Source organism: Rhinoderma darwinii, chromosome 3 (genome assembly GCF_050947455.1).
Source record: "Rhinoderma darwinii isolate aRhiDar2 chromosome 3, aRhiDar2.hap1, whole genome shotgun sequence".
In the NCBI taxonomy this organism is placed as follows: domain Eukaryota; kingdom Metazoa; phylum Chordata; class Amphibia; order Anura; family Rhinodermatidae; genus Rhinoderma; species Rhinoderma darwinii.
Window position 1 is genome coordinate 104,582,883 of NC_134689.1, and position 26,776 is coordinate 104,609,658.

The 26,776-nt window shown below is 41.6% G+C and overlaps 1 protein-coding gene across 3 annotated transcripts in view; it reads right to left on the bottom strand.

Moving 5' to 3' along the window:
- RBM27 (RNA binding motif protein 27) overlaps positions 1-26,776 on the bottom strand; it is a 116,453-nt gene that overhangs the window by 4,622 nt on the left and 85,055 nt on the right. For all 3 annotated transcript variants that reach the window (XM_075856530.1, XM_075856529.1, XM_075856528.1), the window contains exons 18-19: positions 12,660-12,851; positions 10,968-11,054 (exon numbers count right to left, since the gene is read on the bottom strand). In XM_075856530.1, coding sequence (XP_075712645.1) covers positions 10,968-11,054; positions 12,660-12,851 — 279 coding nt within the window. The remainder of the gene's footprint in view (positions 1-10,967; positions 11,055-12,659; positions 12,852-26,776) is intronic.

The window sequence follows — 26,776 nt, forward strand, 5'->3', positions numbered from 1 at the left end:
TCATTGGAACCGGTCACCAAGCTTGTTGTCAGAAACATCCTTGACTATATAACTTCATATAATGCAGTAGGACAGTTCGTTTTTCCTACATAAAATTACTCTACACCGTATGGTAAAATTCAAATTACCAGGAAAAGTTCAGAGCAAACTCAGGTCAGCTAAGACTGTTGCTCAGGCCTATGATACAGGCTGTAACAACACATCTCTTGGACTCCCACCGGTTGGGAAAACAGTTCTGTGAGAATGGATAGGGCTGTGCACTCGTAGACACTGGTGTATCCATTCTCCACCGGGATATGGCCACCTCGCCTGGTGAAAGATCAAGAGGTAGGACCCCCTGCCTATCAGCCATTTATGGCATATGTTATAGATATGAGATCGTATAGCTAGTTATAGATTTAATATTTGTTATATTACGAAGGATGTATGGTGAGAAGATTCTAATAAGGTCGGTTGACCATTATGAAAATCTCTACCATACAGTGCTGTGAAAAAGTACTTGCCCGATTAAATTTTTTGCTATTTTAATCACAATTAGAAAATTTCCGATTATTATTATTATTACGCCAGAAAACAACAGAACTTATTGAGCAATTCTAGATGTCACTTTTTGGCACACGGAAGGCCAGAGGCACATTTTACTGAACCGCCAGTCTTCATAAATTCCCCACTTTGTGGTTACTTGGGTCGGGCTATGCCTACTCCATAGAACGAGCATGTCGGCTGTGTGTTACAGCCAACACTTCAGGGTAACTAGCGGGGTCCCGCTCGTTTAACCCGTTAAATGCTGCAGTCAATAGCGACTGGAGCATTTAAATGACTAGGAATAGGGGGGCAATCACCTGTAACATTGCAACACCCACAACCCGGGATGCTATTGTGGGATGCCGTTAGTTGGCATGGCAGCCTAGGGGCCTGATGAAGGCCCACAGGTCTGTCATCTTTGTGCTCCTATGGTCAGTATCATGATATACTGCAATGCATTAGTATTGCAGTATATCATGCAAGGGATCCAACGATCGCTGGTTCAAGTCCCCTAGGGAGACAAATAAACAGTAAGTTTTTTTTTTTAATAAACAAAAAAATTAAAGTAAAAAAAAATAAATAAATCCCAAGCACAATGTAAAAAAACCAAAAAAAAAAAAGTTGACTGGCATCACCGCTTCAATAAAAGTCTGAATTACTACTATATAAAATTTAGTCTGCACAGTAAACGCCATACAAAATTAAACAGCTAGAATCCCTGTTTTTTGGTCACTTCATCTACCACCAAAAAATTTAATAACAGAAGTATTAATCTAATGTACCCCAAAATGGTACCAATAGAATCTACAACTCGCCCCGCAACAAATCGACGGAAAAATAAAAAGTTACGGCTCTCAAAATATGGCGACAAAACTCACATTTTTAAAGTCGTAAAAATAAAATGTGAGTTTTGTCGCCATATTTTGAGAGCCGTAACTTTTTATTTTTCCGTCGATTTGAGAGGTAGGAGGGCTTATTTTTTGTGGGGCGAATTGTAGATTTCCAGGACACCATTTATTGTACCATATATGGGAAACTTGGGAAAAAATATTTGTGGTGTGGAATAGGGAAAAAAATAAATAGTGATTCCTCAATCTTTTGGGGGGCTTTGTTATAATGGCATCCACCGTGTGGTTCAAATGATATGCTAACTCTATTCTGCGGGTCAATATGATTACGGTGATACCAAATATCTATAGTTTTATTTTTTTAATGTTTTACTACTTTTACAAACGGATTGTTTAAAACATTACAAAAAATAAAAACAAAACAAGACATTTGGTATCACCGTAATCGTATTGATCCGCAGAATAATGTTAGCATATCATTTGAACCACACGGTGGACGCCATTATAACAAAGCCCCCCAAAAGATTGAGGAATCACTGGGTTTTTTTCCTATTCCACACCACAAATATTTTTTTCCACGTTTCCCACTACCTTATATGGTACAATAAATGGTGTCGTTAAAATCTACAATTCGCCCCACAAAAAACAAGCCCTCATATGGCAATATTGATGGAAAAATTAACAAAAAATAAATAAATTATGGCTTTTGGAAGATGGGGAGGAAAAAGCGAAAGGGAAAATCCGAAAAAGGGCTGTGGCAGGCACATCATTAACCCCTTCCCGCTCCTTGACGTACTATTACGTCATGGCAGCTGTATCGTTCGCGCTCCATGACGTAATAGTACGTCACGGGAGTAACGGCCGTTTCGGCCGTCCTCCCGACACATACAGGAGCTGTGACGCTGCTGTCTTGTTCAGCAGCTGTCACAGCTCCTACAGCGGGGACCGATCGCTGTGTCCCCGCCGATTAACCCCTTAAAAGCCGCGTTCTATAGAGATCGCGGCTTTTTAGGGGTTAAGCTGCCATCACCGGCCTGCTACGCGATAGCGGCCGGCGATGGTGACTATGGCAACCGGACACCAAACAATGGCGTCCGGCTATGCCATAGACGGAAGCCTAGTGGGTCCTGACAACGTCACTATGCTTGCTGTCAGTGAGTAGCTGACAGTTCTAATACACTGCACTACGCATGTAGTGCAGTGTATTAGAATAGCGATCAGAGCCTCCTGCTCTCATGTCCCCTAGTGGGACAAAGTAATAAAGTAAAAAAAAAGTTAAAAAAAGATGTGTAAAAATAAGAAAATAAAAGATTTAAAAGTAATAAAAGTAAAAATCCCCCTTTTTCCCTTATCAGTCCTTTATTATTAATAAAAATATATAAACAAACAAATAAACTATACATAATTGGTATCGCCGCGTCCGTAACGGCCTGAACTACAAAACTATTTCGTTATTTATCCCGCGCGATGAACGCCGTAAAATAAAATAATAATAAACCGTACCACAATCACAATTCTTTGGTCACTTCACCTCCCAAAAAATGGAATAAAAAGAGATCAAAAAGTCGCATGTACCTAAAAATGGTACTGATCGAAACTAGTTCGTTACGCAAAAAATAAGTCCTCGCACGTCTTGATTGATTGAAAAATAAAAACGTTATGGCTCTTAGAATAAGGTAACACAAAAAGTGAATGATTGTTTACAAAACGTATTTTATTGTGCAAACGCCATAAGACATAAAAAAAAACTATAAACATCTGGTATCGCCGTAATCGTATCGCCACGCAGAATAAAGTGAATGTGTCATTTATAGCGCACGGTGAACGCTGTAAAAAAAAAAAGTATACAAAAACAATAGTAGAATTGCTGTTTTTTAGTCACCACGCCACTTAAAAATAGAATAAAAACTGATCAAAAAGCCGCATGCACCCCAAGAAAACTACAATGGATTCCTCAAGGCGTCTAGTTTCCAAATTTCACTTTTGGGGGGTTCCCAATGTTTTGGCACCACAAGACCTCTTCAAACCGGACATGGTGCCTAATAAAAAAGAGGCCTCAAAATCCACTAGGTGCTCCTTTGCTTCGGAGGCCGGTGCTTCAGTCCATTACCGCACTAGGGCCACATGTGGGATATTTCTCAAAACTGCAGAATCTGGGCAATACGTATTAAGTTGCGTTTCACTGATAAATCCTTTTGTGTTATAAAAAAAATGGTATAAAGAGGATTTTCTGACAAAAAAAAAAAAAAAGTCAATTTCACCTCTACTTTGCTCTAAATTTTTGTGAAACACCTAAAGGGTTCATAAACTTTCTAAATGCTGTTGTGAATACTTTGAGGGGTCTAGTTTCTAAAATGGGGTATTTCATAGGGGTTTCTAATATATGGGCCCCTCAAAGCAACTTCAGAACTGAACTGGAACCTAAAAAAATAAATAAATGAGGCAATACTTCGCTTCTCACATTATACTGATAATGAGTCGTGCCCACCCCGAGATGACCCCAGTTTTGACAGTTTGTATAAATGGAGACCCCTATTAGACCGTTTCAGTGCCCGGTTTTCCCAAGCATACACCCCCGAGAAGTGTATTTCTATTGAGGAGTCCCTGGTACATTTTAATGGGAGGGTTCAATTCCTCGAGTACCTGCCGGGTAAGAGGGCAAGGTATGGCGTGAAGATGTATAAGCTGCGAGAGTGTATCAGGGTATACCTACAGGTTTAGGATATATGAAGGAAAGGCCACCCCCAAACCAGACTGCATCCTGGACTACAATAGGTACATGGGAGGGGTGGACTTGTCAGATCAAATCCTGAAGCCCTACAGCGCTATGCGGTGTGGTATAAGAAGCTGGCCGTGCACATCATACAGATGGCTTTGTACAATGCGTACGTGCTACGTCGATGTGCAGGCCAGACGGGAACTTTCCTGGAATTTCAAGAGGTGATTATCAAGAACCTAATCTTTAGTGACCAAGAAGGGGGGGCACCCAGTAGTTCTGGAAGCGGGGCCACACGCATCGTACCAGGGCGGCAACACTTTCCAGGGGAAGTTCCCCAAACTGGCAAGAAGGGAAAAGGTCAAAAGAGGTGCAAAGTCTGCTATAAGAGGGCGATAAGGGATGACACAATATATCAATGTGACACGTGTCCCGAATAACCAGAGCTCTGTATGAAAGTGTTTTAAAATTTATCATACATCCCTTGGTTTATAATTTACCCCAATTTTACTTACCCTGATGCACTCCACACAGCTTATCCCCCCTCGTCTTTCCCCTCTGAGCCCTGCTGTGTGCCCAGGCAGCTGATAACAGCCACATGTAGGGTATTGCCATACCCGGGAGAACCCACATTACAGTCTATGGGGTGTAGGTCTCTGGTCAAAATGCTCACTACACCTCTAGATGAATGCCTTAAGGGTGTAGTTTTTAAAACGGGGTCACTTCTTGCGGGTTTCAACTGTACTGGTACCTCAGGTGCTTCTGCATACATGACTTCGCACTAGAAAATCCCCAGTAGGCCAAATGGTGGTCCTTTCCTTCTGAGCCCTCCCATGGGCCCAAACGGCAGTTTATCACAACAAATGGGGTATTGCGGCCCTCAGAACAAATTGCGCAACAGAATGGGGTATTTTGTTTCTTGTGAAAATAAGACATTTTCAGCCAAAACTACATATTATTTGAAAAAAATAATTTTGTTTTCATTCCCAGCCCAATTCAAATTAATTCAGTGAAAAAACTATGGGGTCAAAATAGTCACAACACCCATAAATGAATTCCTTGAGGGGTGTAGTTTCCAAAATGGGGTCATTTGTGATTGGTTTCTATTGATTTGATACCTCTGGGGCTCTGCAAATGCGACATGGCACCCGAAAACCAATCCAGCAAAATCTGGACTCCAAAGAACACACAGCGCTCCTTTCCTTCTGAGCCCTCCCATGGGCCCAAACGGCAGTTTATCACCACAAATGGGGTATTGCCGCACTCAGGACAAATTGGGCAACAAAATGGAGTATTTTATTTTTTGTGAAAATAAGAATTTTTGAGCTAAAATGACATATTATTGGAAAAAATGGCATTTTTTTAATGTCACAGCCCAATTGAAATAGGTGCTGTGAAAAAACTGTGTGCTCAAAATGCTAACAACAACCATAAATGAATTCCTTGATGGGTGTAGTTTCCAAAATGGGGTCACTTTTGGTGGGTTTCCATTGCTTTGATACCCCTGAGGCTCTGCAAATGCGACATGGCACCCGAAAACCAATCCAGCAAAATCTGGACTCCAACAAAGATATAGCGCTCCTTTCCTTCTGAGCCCTCCCATGGGCCCAAACGGCAGTTTATCACCACAAATGGGGTATTGCCACACTAAGGACAAATTGGGCAACCAAATGGGGTATTTTGTTCCCTGTGAAAATAAGAAATTTTGATCACAAATGACATTTTATTGGAAAAAATGAAATTTTTTTCATTTCACAGCCCAATTCAAATAGGTGCTGTGAAAAATCTGTGCGGTCAAAATGGTAACAACAACCATAAATGAATTCCTTGAGGGGTGTAGTTTCCAAAATGGGGTCACTATTGGGAGATTCCTACTGTTTTGGCACCTCAACACCTCTTCAAACCTGGCATGCTGCCTAAAATATATTCTAATAAAAAAAGAGGACTCAAAATGCACTAGGTGCTTCTTTGCTTCTAGGGCTTGTCTTTTAGTCCACGAGCGCAGTAGGGCCACATGTGGGACATTTCTAAAAACTGCAGAATCTGGACAATACATATTTAGTAGTGTTTCTCTGGTAAAACCTTCTGTGTTACAGAAAAAAAAATGAATAAAATTGAAATTCCGCAAGAAAAATGAAATTTGCAAAGTTCACCTCCACTTTGCTTTAATTCCTGTGAAATGCCTGAAGGGTTAAAAAAAACTTTCTAAATGCTGTTTTGAATACTTTGAGTGGTCTAGTTTTTAAAATGGGGTGTTTTATCAGGGTTTCTAATACATAGGCCCCTCAAAGCCACTTCAGAGCTGAACAGGTACCTTAAATAAAAGGCATTTGACATTTTCTTAAAAATATGTGAAATTGCTGTTTATGTTCTAAGCCTTGTAACGTCCAAGAAAAATAAACAAATGTTCAAAAAACGATGCCAATCTAAAGTAGACATATGGGAAATGTGAACTAGTGACTATTGTGGGTGGTATAACCGTCTGTTTTACAAGCAGATGCATTTAAATTCTGAAAAATGCTATTTTTTCAAAATTTTCTCTAAATTTTGCAATTTTTCACCAATAAACACTGAATATATCGACCAAATTTTACCACGAACATGAAGCCCAATGTGTCACGAGAAAACAATCTCAGAATCGCTTGGGTAGGTTTAAGCATTCCCACGTTATTACCACATAAAGTGAAATATGTCAGATTTGAAAAATGGGCTCTGAGCCTTAAGGCCAAAACTAGGCTGCGTCCTTAAGGGGTTAAAGTGTGACAGAGATGCAAAAAGAGAAAAAAATAGGGAAGGGGCCAATACTTTTTCACAGCACTGTACAAAAGTTAGACAGCGTTAGTTGATGCACCTGCACATTTGGTAGCAACGAGGGGCATCAATAGGTATGAGATTTCACATGTGCACTTATTTTCCTATTGTCATAGGTTTTAAGATCAAGAACATGCCAACACAGTCGCACTTGAATCCTTTCACAAGTATTATTTTTCAGCAATTGGTCGTCTTCAAACGTTTAAACAAAAATCCCAATATTAAAGAATACCCGACACTCATGAGAAAATGTTAAATAGTAGATGAATTTAGTCCAAATGTCAAGTGGGTAGCAACGTCCCTTTTATTATCTTCATAACTTCTGGCATGAACAACCCCCTTTAAGGCGGGATTCACACGACCGGGTAGTTCCCGAGCCCGAGTGTCGGCCGGTAAAATCGGCCATTTTGCCCGGCCGGTTTGCATAAAGTTATGCATCCGTGCCGGGCCGGGCAGATCCGGACAGTGACATCAGCGGCAACTCCTGAAGGGGAATCCCCATGTGTTCGGGGATTCCGCTTCAGGAGTTTCCCCTGATGTCACTGCCCAGATATGGACAGAGACATCAAGCGCTCTGTCCAGGAGCGGAATCCCCGAAAACACGGGGATTCCGCTCCTTCAAGGAGCTAAAGTGCGGCTAGCACTATAGCAGAGCGGGGAGATACCTCCCTGCTCTGCTATAGTGGCGTCGCTACAGTAGTAGCAGCAGCTGCTAGCGGCGCCATCGAAGTTGTCGCCGGGCCAGGGTGCTTTTCAAGCAGGGGAAGGGAGCCAGCGCAGCGCTCCCTTCCACCTGCTGTACACCCCGGCCCTGCCACAGTGTACAGCGATGCCATTCGTCAGAATGGCATCAACTCCTCCTCCTCACATGCACTCTGCGCTGTGAGGAGGAGGAGATAGAGCGCAAGCGCCCGAAAACCCGGCCATCACTCGGGACACATCCCGGTGATGGCCGTGTAATACCCGGCCCCATAGACTTCTATGGGAGCCGGGCGGCCGGGTACCCGGGCGAAGATAGAGCATGTCCTATTTTTTGACGGCCGGTTTTCCTGGCCGTCAAAAAAATCGGTCGTGTGAATAGCCCCATTAGGGGTCTATTATTCCTAATGCAGCCGGGTGCCGGCTGATTTATGAGACCCTGCCGTGTGAATGAGGCCTAAATAGAAGCCAGGGCAGCAGATCGCCGAGGTCAGAGCGACTTTAATCCTTGGCGATCAGATGTCATCACTGAGGAATGCAGAAGCAAGCCATTCATTTCCCATGGATTTACTCCTAGAAGCCTATATGTCTCAATAAGGCATGTGGAAAGGGATTGGGACAAACCCCTTTAAATACAAACTTTACTAGTATTCAGCTAGAACCATAATTTCTACTGTGGCTGGTAAAAAGCGTGCTAAGCATTTGTCATAGTAAGACCAAGAATTACATACAGAATTTCTACATATAAAACATGCATTTACTATCCTATGCACACACTAGATGTAAAGATGAGACTTCACTGGATTGAAGTACTTCTGCGATTTTGGACTTCCCTATAATTTTCAGTACAAGCCCAAAGAGCACCCTCTAGCGTTTTAAAGTGAAGGTATACCTTGACAGACTTCTATTTCAGGGAGTCTATTAAATAGCATTTTTAATATGTTACTCAAATTCTATTTAATGCTAAAGGGAGTGATACGGATATAAATATTACGGAAACAATTATTTTCAAGGCCTTTTAACCAGTTCGTGACCGCCAAAACAGCCTTTTCACTGCACTGCATCAGAATAAAACTGCGTCGCAGGAAGCAGTTACTGCTCCCTGATCTTAGCTACCGAAGGATCAAAAGCTGCCTGTTTAACCCCTTAGATGCGGCGCCCAATAGCGAGCTCCCTCTTTCACCTCACCGGCAGCCCGCGATATAACCAAGGCCCCCAGGTTTAGCTCTAGTTAAAGAGGCTCTGTCAGCAGATTATAAGCGCCCTATCTCCTACATGACTGATTGGTCAGCGTCATACACTTCTCTATACAACGCCCAGTTAGACAACTGGGCGTGTTTTCACTTTTTTACTATTAAGAAACCAATTAGCATAAATCTAAAATTACTCAAAACTTGCTCAAAATTTATCCTTTTTCAAAATAAAAACCACCGTTATCTACATTACAGCGCCGATCACATTATGTAGGAGATAGGCCACTTATAATGTGGTGAGAGAGCCTCGAATGCCAGTTAGGCCAAAAAAAGTTTAATAAAGTCTATAATAAATAAAAACCCCAAGTAAAATTAAAAACCCACTTTTTCCGCTTACAAAATGCTTTATTATGCAAAAACGAGAAAAAAAAAAAGTTTCACATATTTGGTATTCCAGCATCTGTAACAACCCCAACTATAAAGTTATTATGTTATTTATTCCGCATGGCAAACACCTTTAAAAAAAATTAAATAAATAAACAATGCAAGAAACACTTTTCTGTGCATTCTGCCTTAACCCCTTAAGGACACGGCCAATTTTGGCCTTGAGGACAGAGCAATTTTTTTTACATTTCCCTCTTTGCATCCCGACGCTCATAACGCTTTTATTTTTTGTACGACGTAGTTGTATGAGACTTTGTTTTTTGCGGGACGAGTTGTACTTTATGTACGTTCCATTTTTTGGTACAAATGCATTATCGTTTAATTTCTATACATTTTTAATTAGATTAAAATGCAGAACAAAAGCAGTTGTGCAGCAGTTTTAATATTTTTTTTTTTACACCATACACTGATCATCATAAATAATGTTATACATTTGTTGTACAGGTTGTTACGGTCGTGGCGATACCAAATATGTCTATATTATTTCATGTTTTGGGACTTATATTTGAAAAAGTTTATTTATTATAAAAAAATGTGTATTTCTGTGGATTTTATTTACTTTTAATTTATTTATTTACCATTATTTTTTTTTTACATTCATGTAACTTTTTTTTTTTATCCCATAAAGGGATTTATCATTTTTATTTTGTAACTGTAATGTACTGCCATAGATCTATATGCCAGTACATTAGCCTGTTACTGATCGTACACAGGCAGTTGTTAGGGTCATACCTCAGTATGCCCTAACAACAGGAAATATGTTCAGACAGCCCTGGGGTCCTTCACTGGACCCTGGGCTGTCTGGCCATACGAGTTGTTGTCTTTGATCGCGTCACAGTTATTTTCTGTGACGCGATCAATGTGCAGTCCCCTCTCCTTGAACGCCGCGATCAGCTGTCATCGCGGCGTTCAAAGGGTTAACAGCGGAGAGAAGATGTTTCTCTCCTCTCCGCTGTCAGAGCGGGGCCGTGGCTGTGTATTACAGCCGTTGCCCCGCTCTCGATCGCGCGCACAGACGCGCGCAGGGGCGGATGTCACACAGGACGAGTATGCTCGTCCTAATGCGCGAAGTGCTCGCCGCTCAGGACGAGCATACTCGTCCTGTGTCGGCAACCAGTTAAGTGATAAGTGATGAAAAAAATTGTATGTACTCTAAAATCATACCAATAAAAACTACAAGTCGTCCCCCCCAAAAAAAAAACAGCCCTCATAAAAGTTAATCGGCGGAAAAAAAAAAAGTTTACTGTAAAAAAGTAGTAAACCATAATACTATACAAGTCTGGCATGGTCTCAAATCGTAAAGACCTGCTGAATAAACTTGCTATTTATACCACACAGTAAACTGTGTATATTTAAGATGCAAAAGTGTGTCAAAAACGCTGTTTTTTATTCTATCCCCCCCCAGAAAAAAAAAAAGTTAATAAAAGTTCATCAATAACTTATATGTACCCCAAAATGGTAGTCTACTATGCTATTGATTCAGTCAAAACGACGGAAACCATTGGCACCGGATCCGTCTCCATTGAAATCAATGGTGATGGAAACGGAAACCTACGGCTGTCAGGGCTCCGTTCCAATGGAAAGCTCAGACAAAAACATCGGAACAGAGCCCTAGCAAAGACGTGAACCAAGCTTTAACTTCACAACAGGAGTTATTTAGAAACTGGGAGAACAATTTGGTAAAAAAAAAAAACAAGATTATAAGGAACCAAATATAATCTCCTAACTTACATTTTCAGCCTCTTGCCTTGACTTGAATGTTAAAATGACAGATGGCGGAAACTCTTCTTCCTTCAAGTCCTCAATATCGCCAAATTTCTGTAAACGATAAGAAAAATAAATATATATTTATATTTTACACACACTCGAAAATGTATAAAAACAGTTTATAAAATGTTTATAAAAGCTTATAAATATGTAAGTTAGAAACTAAAATTACAAAAAAAACCACGTGTATACACATTATTATGACCACCAGCTAATATCCAGAGTAACTGCCGTGTGCAGCATGGACAGCAGCTAGATGGGCTGAGAGTGACTCAATAAGGTGCTGGTAGGTTGTCTCCGGAGCCATGCGGACTGCAGTGCATCCCACATCTGCTGGAGGGTGCGTGGGGGAGGATCCAAGGAGCAAACAAGACGATCAAGGTGGTCCCACAGATGCGCAATTGGGTTCAAGTCTGGCGATTTAGGGGGCCAGGGAAGTACTTGGAAGTCTTGATCGTGCTCTTCCAACCAGAGACATTTCTAGCCATGTGACATGTCGCATTGTATTGCTGGAAGATTCCATCTGCCCCAGGGAAGACAAACAGCATGTAAGGGGGACGTGATCTGTAACGATGGATTCATACCCAAATCGGTTCAGAGCACCTTCCACATGGATGAGTGGGCCCAGTGAATGCCATTAAAGATCTCCCAGACCATAGCACTGCTGCCATCAGCTTGTGTTCTTCCAGAAATGGTTTCAGGGTGTTTGTTCTCTGCTTCTCACTTAACATGCCAACGTCCATCCTTTGGATGAAGCAGGAAACTAAGCTCACCGGGGAAGGCAACTCTTTGCCAATCGGAGGCCCGATTCCGATACTGCCGCGCAAATTGAATACTTTTTCCCCAATGCACCTGTTCGCATAGGAGCAGTGACCATCAGTCTGCTTCGGAGCCCCATACGCAGTAGGGTCTGCTGAACCGTTTGTCACACGTCTGGTAGCCCCCTGGTTGATTTACATGGTGAGCTGCTCCACTGTAGTGTTGTTCAGCCCTCGCACACCTCTGTAGTCGACGTTCACCTCTGACATCAATGGCACGTGGTGCTCCGCAGTATCTACGTCGATTATTCACAATGGTGCTATTTGTCCACTCACGAGACATTTTCACCACAGCAGCACGCGAACAGTTCACAATCTGCGTTGTTCGAGAAATACTGTCAAACCTTGGCCCGAAAGCCAATAATCATCCCTTTTTGTAAACTCTGATAAATCGCCCCTTTTACCCATGGCAACAACGAATGATGTGTGTTCAGACAGCCTATCGCACACCTTATATACCCACCAATAATGTGACTCGAATAACACACACACACAAACACACACACACACACACAAACACACACAAACACACACACAAACACACACACAAACACACACACAAACACACACACAAACTAAAAGGGTGCAGTCACGCGTGGCAGACTTTGCTGCAGAAATTTTTTGCAACTGAAAAATAGTTCCCCTCATCTTAATGGAATCTGCAGAAATCTATGCACCGGCTACAGAAAAACAACAATTTAGATGAATGGAACTAATTTTCAGTTGCAGAAAATTTCTGCAACAAAATCTGCCACGCATGACTGCTCCCAAATAGTTCTTCCTCCACTAGGCTGCAGTTAATGAACCAGCCATAGCTGTAAAATACTTCTTTACTTACAGCAAAATGTTGTAACAACTCTTCTTTATCTTTCTCATAAAACCCTGCAACAGATATGGTTTTGGGACGATGATCCACAACCATGTGATTAAGTGAGCCCCTGCCCCTTCCTCCGCGTCCACGTCCTCTACCCCTGCTCTGCATAGGTATAGTCTTTCCCCGTCCTGCAGGCAAGATACCTAATCGAGCAGCCTTAAATGCAAAAAATAATACAATTAGTGACGTTAGATTTGCAATCAGTTATACAAGTTTTAGAAAGTCACGTAAAGTGAAAACGTAAAGCAACTTTAACATTTTGTTTTAATCATAAAAAAAATAAAAAATAAAAATTAAACACAATTGCTTTATTTATTCCTATTCCAATGTTCGGGAAGAGGGGAGGGAACAGATGGGAGAGAGAAAAATAAAATGATAAAAGGGCAGTGAACTCTGCTGACCGGTACAAGTGATAAATACAATTACAATAAACAAAGAAAGGACTGGAAAATGCTCGCATATTGAAACAACTTAAAGGCCACATGCACACGAACGTGCGTTTGCGGCCGCAATTCCCCTGAAAATCCACGGGAGAATTGCGGCCCCATTCGTTCCTATGGGGCCATGCACACAACCGTGGTTTCCACGGTCCGTGTATGGTCCAGGAGCCCGGACCGCAGAAAGAACCGGCAAGCCTTATTACGGCCGTGTTCTGCGGTCCAGGCTCATAGGAAATAATGGACGCGGCCATGTGCACGGCCAGCGATTTGCGGGTGACACTCCGCTGCCAGCCGACCTGAAAATCACAGTCGTGTACATGGCTACGGTCGTGTACATGAGGCTTTACAAAACCATCCAATTTTGGCAGGTGATCTAGAATATATTAAAACCCTCCTTCAGATGACCGTCAAACAAGTGCATTTTAGAATCCTTATCACAGCCGCAAGTCCCGGACAGACCGAAAAGTATCATAGGGATCTATAGTGCCTCATGCACACGACCGTTGCCACTCTGGCTGTTTTTTATGGCATCCGAGTGGCACCAGATAGTCTTCACGGACCCATTCACTTTAGCGGGTGAATCGTGTCCGTGAAAAAAAAAAACGGTTGGTTTGGGTCATTAGACCCGCGGTTGGGCTGGGACTTGCGGCTGTAATACGGACACTAAAACGAGGCTGCAATATGGCATCTGAATGAGGCCAAAGCCTGAGAAACCTAGCGGGTTAAGGTTCAGGTGTGTCAAGGATGGGTCTTTTTATTCAAATAAACCTGTTGAAAATAAAATCTTATTAATTTAGAAAAACTCTTTAATAACTTTTTAAAACCTGGAGTTCATTTATTGCAAGTTAATCAGTATTAGGCCCTGTTCACACTGCTTTTTGGCGCATTATTTGGACACAAACTGTACAAAAAAAGTCCGAAACCACCTACCATTGGAATCATTCTGGAAATTACCAACTTGGAATATGATCAATGTCCCTACTTTACCTGCAACAGTGGTCATATTTTGCTACCTGTTCATGCATTTGATGTATGTAGGAATGACCATGAGGCAGTGGAAGACTTGTGTTTTGGAGAATATGGGAGACCTCAAAGGAGATAGAAAAGAAAAGAAAAGGACGTGGCACAATCCAAACTGATTTCTAGACATTTTTGGGAATTTTCCCGGCTGCAACCCAAACTATTTCAAATTGCGTGGCATTGATAAGGTCCAGTCTTGGAGTTAGGAGGTAGATATATAAAAAAGCATTGTTACAACTAGATGGATAGAACTTACGAACCCAGGAGGTGAAGGAATTTTAATGAGAAATCACTTCAAATCTTTCTTGTGATTTGCGCAATTTTAATGTTGTGTACAGTTTTGCGTTTTCATTATATTATTGTGTAGCGATATATTTCATTATTACTATTGTTTCAGTGGTCTCGTCCTACCTGTATGGGTGAAATTAGGGAGAGATCGATAACACATATTGGTGGATTTTTTGGGATGCATGATGAGCAACATATGCACTACGTGAACCGGAGACCTTATACAAGGATCTGTTTAGGCCGGTGGAACGATTTGTCCTATATACTGTATATACAATATATGTGTTAGTGGCTGTAGAATCCTAAGGATCATATGTCATTGGGACTTAATTAAACAAAATAATATCTTTTGGTGGTTATATACACAGTAGTATGGCTTGCTACTAATTTTTGTGGAGCATAATAGTTTATGCACTTGATGACATAATGCAGCTGTTTTTGCACTTGAATCAACTATTCTCTGCTTAGTGCAGAGAGCAATTGGGGTAACCGTTTCACATTTACAAAAATGGTGTATTTTGACATTTAAAATACTCACTTGTCACGTGGATTTAGGGCCTGTTCAGTTTTTTGCAGGCAGAAAACTATGCCTGGAAAAACCAGCTCCGGCTTTTTTTAAGTGGTTTTGCCCCACATGCGGTTGCCGCATTTTTTGCCGCGATTTATTTTCCTATTTCGTCATGAGACCGTGAAATTCCCCACGAGTTTGCCAAAAACGCGTAAAGAAATGTTTATTTCCGTCGCCCATTGAGGTCAATGGGGTTTTTGAAGCGGAAACCGCCTCAAGATAGGTCATGTCGCTTCTTTATCCTGCGAGCGTTTTTTTTTCCTCACGGTAAAAAAAGCCTCCACCTCCCATTGAAATAAATTTCGGCAGTTTTTAGCCGCGGCAAAAAACTGTGTGAACAGGGCCTTATGGTGTCATTTTATAATAAGGGTATGTTCACACGGCCAAATTACGGACGTAATTCGGGTGTTTTACGCCTGGAATTACGGCTTGAAAGCGTTGACAAACATCTGCCCATTGAAAGCAATGGGCTGACGTTTGTCTGTTCACACGAGGCGTATATTTACGCGTCGCTGTCAAAAGACGGCGCGTAAATAGACGCCCGCGCCAAAGAAGTGTCATGTCACTTCTTCAGACGTAAATGGAGCTGTTTTCCATGGACTCCATGGAAAACCAGCTCCAGTTACGTTCGTAATGGACGCGGCGTTCAAGCGCCTGCACATGCCGTTACGGCTGAAATGACGGGGCTGTTTTCTCCTGGAAACAGCCCCGTAATTTCGGCCGTTACGGACGCTGCCGTGTGAACATACCCTAAGGGTATGTTCACACGTAGTCAACCAAAACGACTGAAAATCCAGAGCTGTTTTCAAGGGAAAACAGACCCTGCTATTCAGACGTTTTTTACCAACTCGCATTTTTACCAACTCATTTTTTTACCAACTCGTTTTTGGAGCTGTTTTCATTGGAGTCTATGAGAAAACAGCTCCAAAAACGTCTGAAAGAAGTGTCCTGCACTTCTTTTGACGAGGCTGTATTTTTACGAGTCGTCGTTTGACAGCTGTCAAACGACGACGCGTAAATAACAGGTCGTCTGCACAGTACGTCGGCAAACCCATTCAAATGAATGGCCAGATGTTTGCCGACGTATTGTAGCCCTATTTTCAGACGTAAAACGAGGCATAATACGCCTCGTATACGTCTGAAATTTGGCCGTGTGAACATACCCTAATAATAAAAACAATGGTAAATATTTATATAGTGCCAACATATTACAAAATGTTATGAATTGCATTTAATGTATTATATAAATTGTATGTATACAGACTGTGCATATTGGATGTTTGTACAAATGGTATTGCCACACATTGCGCTATAAAGTTCTCTGGTTAGGCTGGGTTCACACAGAGTTTTTTTGCAGGCAGATTTTGCTCTACTTACAAGCCGATTATCACAGCGTTTTTCGCCCACGGCCATTGAGCACTGCAGGCAAAAAAACGCAGTGAAATACGCTTTCTCTGCCTCCCATTGATGTCATTGAGGTCGGAGACGTAAATACCCGAAGATAAGGCTTGTCGCATTTTTCCCACGTCAAAAAACTGTGTGAACTGACCCTGAAACAAATAAAATAGAATATTTTTTTTTTGCCTTATTTCACCCCTACTGTTGCGATTATTACCCTATATAAAAGTTAAAAAAAAATTACTGTTACCACAATTAACCCTTTCCCGCTTTGGCCACTTTTGACCTTCCTAACAGCCTCATTTTTCAAATCTGACATGTTTCACTTTATATGGTAACAACTTCGGAATGCTTTCACCTATCCAATCGATTCTGAGATTGTTACTATTAAAATTTGCTCGGTACATTTAGGATTTAATTGTGAAAAACACCAAAATTTGGTGGAAAATTGCAAAAATGTGTATTTTTCTAGATTTAAATGTATCTGCTTGTAAGACAGGCAGTTCTACCACACAAAATTGTTGCTAATTAACATCCCCCATATGTTTACTTTAGGCCTCAGAAGCAAAGTAGCACCTAGTGGATTTTGGGGCCTCTTTTTTTATTAGAATATATTTTAGGCACCATGTCAGGTTTGAAGGGCTCTTGCGGTGCCAAAACAGGGGAAACCCCCCACAAGTGACCCCATTTTTGAAAAAAACTACACCACTCAAGGAAATTATCTAGGGGTATAGTGAGCATTTTTACCCCACAGGTTTATTGCAGAAATTATTGGAAGTAGGCCCTGAAAATGAAAATCTACATTCTTTCAAAGAAAATGTAGGTTTAGCTAATTTTCTCTCATTTCCACAAGGACTAAAGGAGAAAAAGCACTGCAAAATTTGTAAAGAAATTTCCCCCGAGTAAAACAATACAACATATGTGGTCATAAACAACTGTTTGGACACGCAGCGAAAGAGCGCCATTTGTCAGGAATGGTTTGCGGAGCCCATGTCACATTTGCACAGCCCCTGAGGGACCAAAACAGTGAAAACGCCCCAAGTGACTCCATTTAGGAAACTACACCCCTTGAGGAATTCATCTAGGGGTGTAGTGAGCATTCTGGCTACACAGGCGTTTCATAGATTTTATTAGAATTTGGCAGTGAATAAAAGAACAACCATTTTTCTTCAATAAGACGTAGCTTTAGTACAACATTTTTCATTTTCTCAACAAATAGAGTAAAATAAGAACCCCAACGTTTGTAAAGCAATTTCTCCCAAGTACAGCAATACCCCATATGTGGTCATAAACTGCTGTTTTGGCACACGGCAGGGCTCAGAAGGGAAGTAGCGCCATTTGGCTTTTGGAGTGCAGGTTTTGCTGGATTGGTTTCTGGTCGATATGTAGCATTTGCAAAGCCCTTGCGGGGCCAAACATGTGGAAACCACCCAGAAGTGACCCCATTTTGGAATCTGCACCCCTAAAAAGGTATTCACCTAGTGATGTCGTGAGCATGTTAACCCCGCAGGTGTTTTCCAGAAATTAGTGTGCACTTGATGTTGCAGAGTGAAAATTGGATTTTTTCCATAGATATTCCAATATGTGGTGCCCAGCTTGTGCCACCATAACAAGACAGCTCTCTAATTATTATGCTGTGTTTCCCCGTTTTAGAAACACCCTACACATGGGGCACTAATCTTTTGTCTGGACATTCGACCAGGCTCAGGAGTGAAAGAGTACCACGCGAAGTTGAAGCCTAATTTGGCAACTTACAAAGTATTGGTTCACAATTGCAGAAGCTCTGTTTTGAAATAAGAAAAGAAACCCCTGAGAAGTGACCCCATTTTGGAAACTACAACCCTCAAGGCATTTATTAAAGTGTAGTGAGTATTTTCACCCCACTGGTCCTTTACATAAATGATTGCACCTTGGAGGTTGCAAAGTAAATGTTTACATTTTTCCGCAGATATTCCATTTCAGTGGCAAATATGTTGTGCCCAGCTTATGCCCCTGGAGACACCCCAAAAATTGTTAAAAGGGTTCTCCCGGCTATGGTGATGTGTGGAAGTAAACTGCTGTTTAGACACACTGTAGGGCTCAGAAGGGTGGGAGTGGCATTTGGCTTTTCAAGCTTAGGTTTTGCTTGGTAATAGTATTGTTTGGAGTTTTACGGGTATTTCAGTTTATAATGTGGGGGCATATGTGAGCTGGGCAGAGTACATCAGGGGCATAGTCAGGAGGTATGATAATGGGGGTTAAAAAAACAAACAAATAAAATAACCCATAGATACGCGTTACGCTGTGAAGAAATCCTTTCTGCACAGGCGAGTCTCGCACTGATAAATGGTGTCCTTCCTTATCCCCCTTTTGGTCCACACTCTGCACCTTTGCAGTTTGGGGAATTTTGCTGAGCAGTGTTGTCCTGGTATAATGCGGGCACCCTCGTTGCCAGCAGATATGTTTGGGCCCTCCCCTTCCTGGTTCCCTAATTTTAGGGCCCCGATAAATCACCTCTTGAAACAGAAGAAATGTTCCCCTCGGGCTGCACAACTGCATATTTTTATTTCCTGACTTATTGGAGCCTTAACTAATTTTATTTGTTCATAGACGTAGTGATATGAAGGCTGGTTTTTTTTTAGGGCATTTTGGGGTACAAGCAACTTTTTATCCTATTTTTTGGGAGGCAAGGTGACCAAAAAAAAAAAAAGAACAATCCTGACAAAGTTCTTTTAATAACAGTGTTCACCATGAGTTATAAATTACATGATAACTTTATTCTGCGGGTCCGTACGATTCCAGCGATACCTAATTTATAGCACTTTTTTATGTTTTACAACTTATTGCACAATAAAATTACTTTTGTAAAAAGGATGTATTTTTTCTGTCACCAAGTTGTGAGAACCATAACTTTTTACGTAGACGGAGCTATAATTTTTATAGGTACCATTTTCGATAAATGCGACATATTGATCACTTTTTATTTAAATTTTTGTAGGGCAAAGCGGGCAAAAATACAGAAATTCTGCCATTGGTTTTTACGACGTTTACCGCATGGAATAAATAACATAATATTTTTATAGTTTAGGTAGTTACGGTCGCAGCAACTCCAAATATGTATGGTTTATTCAGTTTTTCCAATAATAAAGGACTTAACCCCTTAAGGACGCAGCCTAGTTTTGGCCTTAAGGCTCAGAGCCCATTTTTCAAATCTGACATATTTCACTTTATGTGGTAATAACGTGGGAATGCTTAAACCTACCCAAGCGATTCTGAGATTGTTTTCTCGTGACACACTGGGCTTTATGTTAGTGGTAAAATTTGGTCGATATATTCAGTGTTTATTGGTGAAAAATTGCAAAATTTAGAGAAAATTTTGAAAAAATTTAATTTTTCAGAATTTAAATGCATCTGCTTGTAAAACAGACGGTTATACCACCCACAATGGTCACTAGTTCACATTTCCCATATGTCTACTTTAGATTGCCATCGTTTTTTGAACATTCTTTTATTTTTCTTGGACGTTACAAGGCTTAGAACTTTATCAGCAATTTCTCATATTTTTAAGAAAATGTCAAATGCCTTTTATTTAAGGTACCTGTTCAGTTCTGAAGTGGCTTTGAGGGGCCTATGTATTAGAAACCCTGATAAAACACCCCATTTTAAAAACTAGACCCCTCAAAGTATTCAAAACAGCATTTAGAAAGTTTTTTAACCCTTCAGGCATTTCACAGGAATGAAAGCAAAGTGGAGGTGAACTTTGCAAATTTCATTTTTCTTGCGGAATTTCAATTTTATTCATTTTTTTTTCTGTAACACAGAAGGTTTTACCAGAGAGACACTACTAAATATGTATTGTCCAGATTCTGCCGTTTTTAGAAATGTCCCACATGTGGCCCTACTGCGCTCGTGGACTAAAACACAAGCCCCAGAAGCAAAGCAGGAACTTAGTGCATTTTGAGTCCTCTTTTTTATTAGAATATATTTTAGGCAGCATGCCAGGTTGAAGAGGTGTGGAGGTGCCAAAACAGTAGGAATCCCCCAATAGTGACCCCATTTTGGAAACTACACCCCTCAAGGAATTCATTTATGATTGTTGTTACCATTTTGACCGCACAGTTTTTTTACAGCACGTATTTGAATTGGGATGTGAAATGAAAAAAATGACATTTTTTCCAATAAAATGTCACTTGTGATCAAAATTTCTTATTTTCACAGGGAACAAAATACCCCATTTGGTTGCCCAATTTGTCCTTAGTGTGGCAATACCCCATTTGTGGTGATAAACTGCCGTTTGGGCCCATGGGAGGGCTCAGAAGGAAAGGAGCGCTATATGTTTGTTGGAGTCCAGATTTTGCTGGATTGGTTTTCGGGTGCCATGTCGCATTTGCAGAGCCCCAGAGGTATCAAAGCAATAGAAACCAATCACAAATGAGCCCATTTTGGAAACTACACCCCTCAAGGAATTCATTTATGGGTAATGTGACCATTTAGACCCCATAGTTTCTTGACAGAACTTATTTGAATTGGGCTGGGAATTAAATAAATATATATTTTTTCCAATAATATGTCATTTTAGCTCAAAAATTCTTATTTTCACAAGAAACAAAATACCCCATTCTGTTGCGCAATTTGTTCTGAGTGCCGCAATACCCCATTTGTTGTGATAAGCTGCCGTTTGGGCCCATGGGAGGGCTCAGAAGGAAAGGACCACCATTTGGCCTACTGGGGATTTTCTAGTGCGAAGTCATGTATGCAGAAGCACCTGAGGTACGAGTACAGTTGAAACCCACAAGAAGTGACCCCGTTTTAAAAACTACACCCTTAAGGAATTCATCTAGAGGTGTAGTGAGCATTTTGACCGGAGACATACACCCCATAAACTGTAATGTGGGTTCTCCCGGGTATGGCAATACCCTACATGTGGCTGTTATCAGCTGCCTGGGCACACAGCAGGGCTCAGAGGGGAAAGACGAGGGGGGGATAAGCTGTGCGGAGGGCATCAGGGTAAGTAAAATTGAGGTAAATTATAAACCAAGGGATGTATGATAAATTTGAAAACACTCTTTCATACAGAGCTCTGGTTATTCGGGACACGTGTCACATTGATATATTGTGTCATCCCTTATCGCCCTCTTATAGCAGACTTTGCACCTCTTTTGACTTTTTCCCTTCTTGCCAGTTTGGGGAACTTGCCCTGGAAAATGTTGCCGCCCTGGTACGATGCGTGTGGCCCTGCTTCCAGAAGTACTGGGTGCCCCCCCTTCTTGGTCCCTAAAGATTAGGTTCTTGATAATCACCTCTTGTAATTCCAGGAAAGTTCCCGTCTGGCCTGTACATCGACGTAGCATGTACGCATTGTACAAAGCCATCTGTATGATGTGCCCGGCCAGCTTCTTATACCACACCTCATGGCGCTGTAGGGCTTCAGGGCTTGATCTTACAAGTCCACACCTCCCATGTACCTATTGTAGTCCAGGATGCAGTCTGGTTTGGGGGTGGCCTTTCCTTCATATATCCTAAACCTGTAGGTATACCCTGATGCACTCTCGCAGCTTATACATCTTCACGCCATACCTTGCCTTCTTACCCGGCAGGTACTTGCGGAATTGAACCCTCCCTTTAAAATGTACCAAGGACTCATCAATAGAAATACACTTCTCGGGGTGTATGCTTGGGAAAACCGGGCACTGAAACGGTCTAATAGGGGTCTCCATTTATATAAACGGTCAAAACTGGGGGTCATCTCGGGGTGGGCACGGCTCATTATCAGTATAATGTAAGAAATGAAGTATTGCCTCATTTATTTATTTTTTTAGGTTCCAGTTCAGATCTGAAGTTGCTTTGAGGGGCCCATATATTAGAAACCCCTATGAAATACCCCATTTTAGAAACTAGACCCCTCAAAGTATTCACAACAGCATTTAGAAAGTTTATGAACCCTTTAGGTGTTTCACAAAAATTTAGAGCAACGTAGAGGTGAAATGTAAATTTTTTTTTTTGTCAGAAAATCCTCTTTATACCATTTTTTTTTATAACACAAAAGGATTTATCAGTGAAACGCAAATTAATACTTATTGCCCAGATTCTGCAGTTTAGAGAAATATCCCACATGTGGCCCTAGTGCGGTAATGGACTGAAGCAGCGGCCTCAGAAGCAAAGGAGCACTTAGTGGATTTTGAGGCCTCTTTTTTATTAGGCACCATGTCCGGTTTGAAGAGGTCTTGTGGTGCCAAAACATTGGGAACCCCCCAAAAGTGACCCCAATTTGGAAACTAGACCCCTTGAGGAATCCATTGTAGTTTTCTTGGGGTGCATGCGGCTTTTTGATCAGTTTTTATTCTATTTTTAGGTGGCGTGGTGACTAAAAAACAGCAATTCTACTATTGTTTTTTTACAGCGTTCACCGTGCGCTATAAATGACATGTTCACTTTATTCTGCGGGGCGATACGATTACGGCGATACCAGATGTTTATAGTTTTTTTTTATGTCTTATGGCGTTTGCACAATAAAATACGTTTTGTAAACAATCATTCACTTTTTGTGTTACCTTATTCTAAGAGCCATAACGTTTTTATTTTTCAATCAATAAAGCCGTGCGAGGACTTATTTTTTGCGTAACGAACTGTAGTTTCGATCAGGACCATTTTTCGGTACATGCGACTTTTTGATCTCTTTTTATTCCATTTTTTGGGAGGTGAAGTGACCAAAGAATTGTGATTGTGGTACGGTTTATTATTATTTTATGGCGTTCATTGTGCGGGATAAATAATGAAATAATTTTGTAGTTCAGGCCGTTACGGACGCGGCGATACCAATTATGTATAGTTTATTTTTTTATTTATATATTTTTATTAATAATAAAGGACTGATAAGGGAAAAGGGGGGATTTTTACTTTTATTACTTTTAAAACTTTTATTTTCTTATTTTTACACATCTTTTTTTAATTTATTTTTACTTTATTACTTTGTCCCACTAGGGGACATGAGGGCAGGAGGCCCTGATCGCTATTCTAATACACTGCACTACATGCGTAGTGCAGTGTATTAGAACTGTCAGCTACTCACTGACAGCAAGCATAGTGGGTCCTGACGTTGTCAGGACCCACTAGGCTTCCGTCTATGGCATAGCCGGACGCCATTGTTTGGTGTCCGGTTGCCATAGTCACCATCGCCGGCCGCTATCGCGTAGCAGGTCGGCGATGGCAGCTTAACCCCTAAAAAGCCGCGATCTCTATAGAACGCGGCTTTTAAGGGGTTAATCAGCGGGGACATAGCGATCGGTCCCCGCTGTAGGAGCTGTGACAGCTGCTGAACAAGACAGCAGCGTCACAGCTCCTGTATGTGTCGGGAGGACGGCCGAAACGGCCGTTACTCCCGTGACGTACTATTACGGCATGGAGCGCGAACGATACAGCTGCCATGACCTAATAGTACATCCAGGAGCGGGAAGGGGTTAAGGGAAAAAGGGCGATTGTGTTTTATTTTATTACTTGAAACTTTTATTATATATTTTTTACAACTTTTTTTTACACTTTTCTTTAGTCCCACTAGGGGATTTGAAGGTCCAACTGTCTGATTTTTTTTTCCGAATACATTGCACTACCTAAGTAGTGCTACGTATTAGATCTGTCAGTCATTCACTGACAGCAAGTCGATTAGGCTTCGCCTCCGGGCGGGGCCTGATCAGCTTCCGTAACGGCAGAGCAGGAGGCTATTGTTAGGTCTACTGTTGCCCTAGTATCAGTCGGCAGCCCTGCGATTGCAGGGCAGTGCTGCTGACAACCAAAGATTTAGCGATCGCTGCATCTAAGGGGTTAATGGCAGGGATCGGAGCTGGCTCCGGTACCTGCCGTTACAGGTGGATGTCAGCTGTAACATACAGCTGACATCCACCGCTGATTATGCCGGCTCATCTCCTGAGCCATCTTGCCGACGTGGGGGCTGGAAGTTTTCCGTACTAGACAGACCGGGAGGCCAATATTAGCCCTCCGGTTGCCGTTGCAGTCACCGACACCCCGGCGATTTCTTGCTAGGGTGCCGATGAGCTGCAAACACCATAAATGCAGCGATCTCTTTTGACTGCTGCATTTAAGGGGTTAATGGCGGGGATCGAAGCCAACTTCAGTACCCGCCATTACAGCAGGGTGTCAGATGTAAGATACAGCTGACATCCGGAGGAAGATGGCACCGACTCAGCTTCTGAGCCAGTGCCATCCATTTGTCCGAAGTATACGACATTTTGCGGGAAGCACTGACTTTCCATGACGTATACTTACGACAAGTGTCGGTGCTAAAGTATAAAATAAAAATATTCACCTTTGAACAGTGTCATTCCAAAAGGTGAAATTTTGATGTGGACATTCAGGCATCTGAAGGCCCTGGTCCTGAAAGGATTAAACATTAGGGAATATTTCTTAGGGAATTAGACAGGGCATTCTGAGTACTGCTTATCTGATGAGAGGCGAGTTGTCCTGATCTGATAAGGTTTTAGCTGGATGGGTTAAATTTTAAGCGAACCGGTCACGAACATTCAACCACCGAAACAACAGTCACCCTTCAGTAATAGCTCCTCTAAGTAGTATAAAGATCTCTTTTCCATTTTGAATAGCTGTGGCATACCTTCTCAATCTTTATCTAATCTTTACCTGCCTTATATGTATATCTGATGCAGTACGTCACCGGCCCGCTCTCTCCAGTCAATAACATCGCCTCCCGGCTAATCACAAACATCTGATTCTGGCTAAACCTCCTTCTAATCTCATCAGAAACCCCTCTTGTCCGCAATGAATGCAGCATCTTATGCAGACACAGAATACCACATTGGGTACGCAACCACGCACATGCTCAGTAGCAGAGTGAGGCGAGAGCAATAAAGGACTGTATTCCTGCACCTGCGCAGGACAATGCATTTCATTTGCAGACGTGAGATTTTGTCTGTATGAAGGGGACGGTGTGGGCTGACAAGCAAGTGTAAATAGGTTGACTTTATTAGAGTTGAAAATCAGGTTTCTTCTTTTATTACCTGGGAGTTTGGGCCTCTGTGCACTTTGGGTGGAACGTCCGGAGCAGATTATAATGCGGGATTATCAGGTCCCGATTTGAAATTGGGTGGCTGGGTGGCCAGCTGTTAATTGTATCCTTTTCCCTGATTGGCAGATTGTGGTTTTAGCATATAGAAAGTAGAACTGTTATTCTGGGGTTTTGCCGTATGGCTTGTCATGGCTACAGGTGCTAGACTAAGCCGCAAATTTCAGAAAAAGTGCAATATACCACTTGAAGTTATTAACCCCTTTAGGACGCAGCCCGTTTTGGCCTTGTGGCACAGCCGATTTTTTCAAATCTGACATGTGTCACTTTATGTGGTAATAACTCAGAATCGCTTGGATAGGTAAAAAGCATTCCGGAGATTGTTTTCTCGTGACATAAATTCAATATTTTTCCGTGAAAAACCCCAAAATTGTGAGAAAATTTGCAAAAATGTGCATTTTTCTAAATTTTAATGTAACTTCTTGTAATACAGATGGTAATACCATACTAAATAGTCACTAGTTACCATTTCCCATATGTGTACTTTAGTTTGGGATCGTTTTTTGAAAATCCTTTTATTTTTCTACGACGTTACAAGGCTTAGAACTTTACCAGCAATTTCTCCCATTTTCAAGAAAAATTCAAAAGGCGATATTTACAGGGACCAGTTCAGATCTGAGGTGGTTTTGAGGGCCTTATATATTCGAATCCCCCAATAAATCACCCCATTTTAAAAACTGCACCCCTCAAAGTATGCAAAACAGCATTCAGAAAGTTTCTTAACCCTTTAGGCGTTTCACAGGAAATAAAGCAAAGTAGAGGGGAAATGTAAAAGTTTCTCTTTTTTTTTGCTGAAATTAATTTGTAATAAAAAAATTGTGTAACACAGGTTTTACCAGAGAAATGCAACTCAATATTTATTGCCCAGGTCCTGCAGTTTTTAGGAATATCCCACATGTGGCCCTAGTGTCCTAATGGACCCAAACACCGGCCTCAGAAGCAAAGGAGTACCTAGTGGATTTTGGGGCCTGCTTATTTTTAGATTATATTTTAGGCACATGTCAGGTTTGAAGAGGTCTTGTGGTGCCAAAACAGTGGAAACTCCCCAAAAGTGACCCCATTTTGGAAACTTGACCCCTCAAGGAATTTATCAAGGGGTATAGTTAGAACTTTGACCCCACAGGTATTTTGCTATATTCATTGGAGTTCGGCTGGGTTCACACGAGCATGTTACGTCCGTAATGGAAGGTACGTATTTCGGCCGCAAGTCCCGGACCGAACACACTGCAGGGAGCCGGGCTCCTACCATCATAGTTATGTACGACGCTGAGTCCCTGCCTCGCTGCAGGACAACTGT